The sequence below is a fragment of the Contarinia nasturtii genome, unplaced genomic scaffold (genome assembly GCF_009176525.2).
Source record: "Contarinia nasturtii isolate CC-2019 unplaced genomic scaffold, AAFC_CNas_1.1 Cnas_scaffold_6691, whole genome shotgun sequence".
Taxonomy (NCBI): Eukaryota; Metazoa; Arthropoda; class Insecta; order Diptera; family Cecidomyiidae; genus Contarinia; species Contarinia nasturtii.
In genome coordinates this window covers 1-1,052 of record NW_022203944.1, presented here as the reverse complement: position 1 = coordinate 1,052, position 1,052 = coordinate 1, and the positions used below count along the sequence as shown (strand labels likewise).

Below are 1,052 nucleotides of genomic sequence, written 5' to 3'. Positions count from 1 at the left end.
GAGAATGATGAAATGATTATGGGCAAGTACAGAGTACTTTGCTGCACAGTGGGATTTTTTTTCTTCGTTTCTTTCGTTCATTCCATTCCTTCGGATAAAATAATTTTGGCTCAGGTTTAAAAAAAGAATGTGTATTGTTTCATCATTCAAACTGATCGGATGATAGCTCGCATTCTTGAACATTTGTGAAACACTTAACTAAAAAGATATTTCTATTTGTAAATAGTCGAAGAAGGACAATTTGTTTTTGTTATAGTCCAGAGAATTGTGATAGTTTGACTTTCAAATATTTTCATCAACGAGCCGAATTTTCAATTTGAAACATTCAAAATGATTTCAGAAATCTGGTAAGTTGAATATTTTTGATTGAAATTTGAATTTTTCGGTGAAATTCAAACCAATCTCATATATTTTACACACAATAAATACCAAAATCATTATTAATTTCAGGATGTTGTTGCTGGTAACATCAATTTTCGGTTTTATTCCATCATTGACATCGTATAGTGTTTACATTCATGACAAACCTTTTTCGTCGATAGACGCCATAAATATTTGTAAATGCAAGTATTTAACAAAAATTAATGTTACAAACAGTTCTACAAAATTATTGCCCAGTCGTTTTTTAGTGAACTGTCATAGTTTAGAAACTTTGATTCTATCGAAGAACGAAATTATGGAAATTACACACGACACATTCAATGATTTATCTAATTTGTTAACATTAGATTTGTCTAGAAATCACATCACCACTTTACCTAAAGACGTTTTCAAACCGTTAACTAATTTAATAATTTTAGTATTGAATCGAAATCGAATTGAAATGATTGATTCCAATCTATTTTTACACAATCAATATTTATTTCATTTAGACATAAGTGATAATAACCTGAAAACTATTGAACCAAAATCATTTCGTATGTTAGAATATTTGTATTTTTTGAATATGTACAATAATCCTAGTTTAAATAGCACTGATTTTTTGTATGATGACCGATATGTTCCAAGTTCTATAAATATGGCAAATTGTGCGTTTACACAACTTTTTATTC

At 28.4% G+C, this 1,052-nt stretch overlaps 1 protein-coding gene across 1 annotated transcript; it reads left to right on the top strand.

Annotated features, from left to right (window-relative positions):
* Positions 1 to 94: 94 nt before the first annotated feature.
* On the top strand, positions 95 to 1,028 carry LOC116351966 (slit homolog 2 protein-like; the record flags this gene model as incomplete). Its single annotated transcript, XM_031784121.1, has 2 exons — positions 95 to 347; positions 451 to 1,028. Coding segments are annotated over exons 1-2 (595 nt in total), but the record flags the coding sequence as incomplete, so codon positions are not given.
* Positions 1,029 to 1,052: the final 24 nt, after the last annotated feature.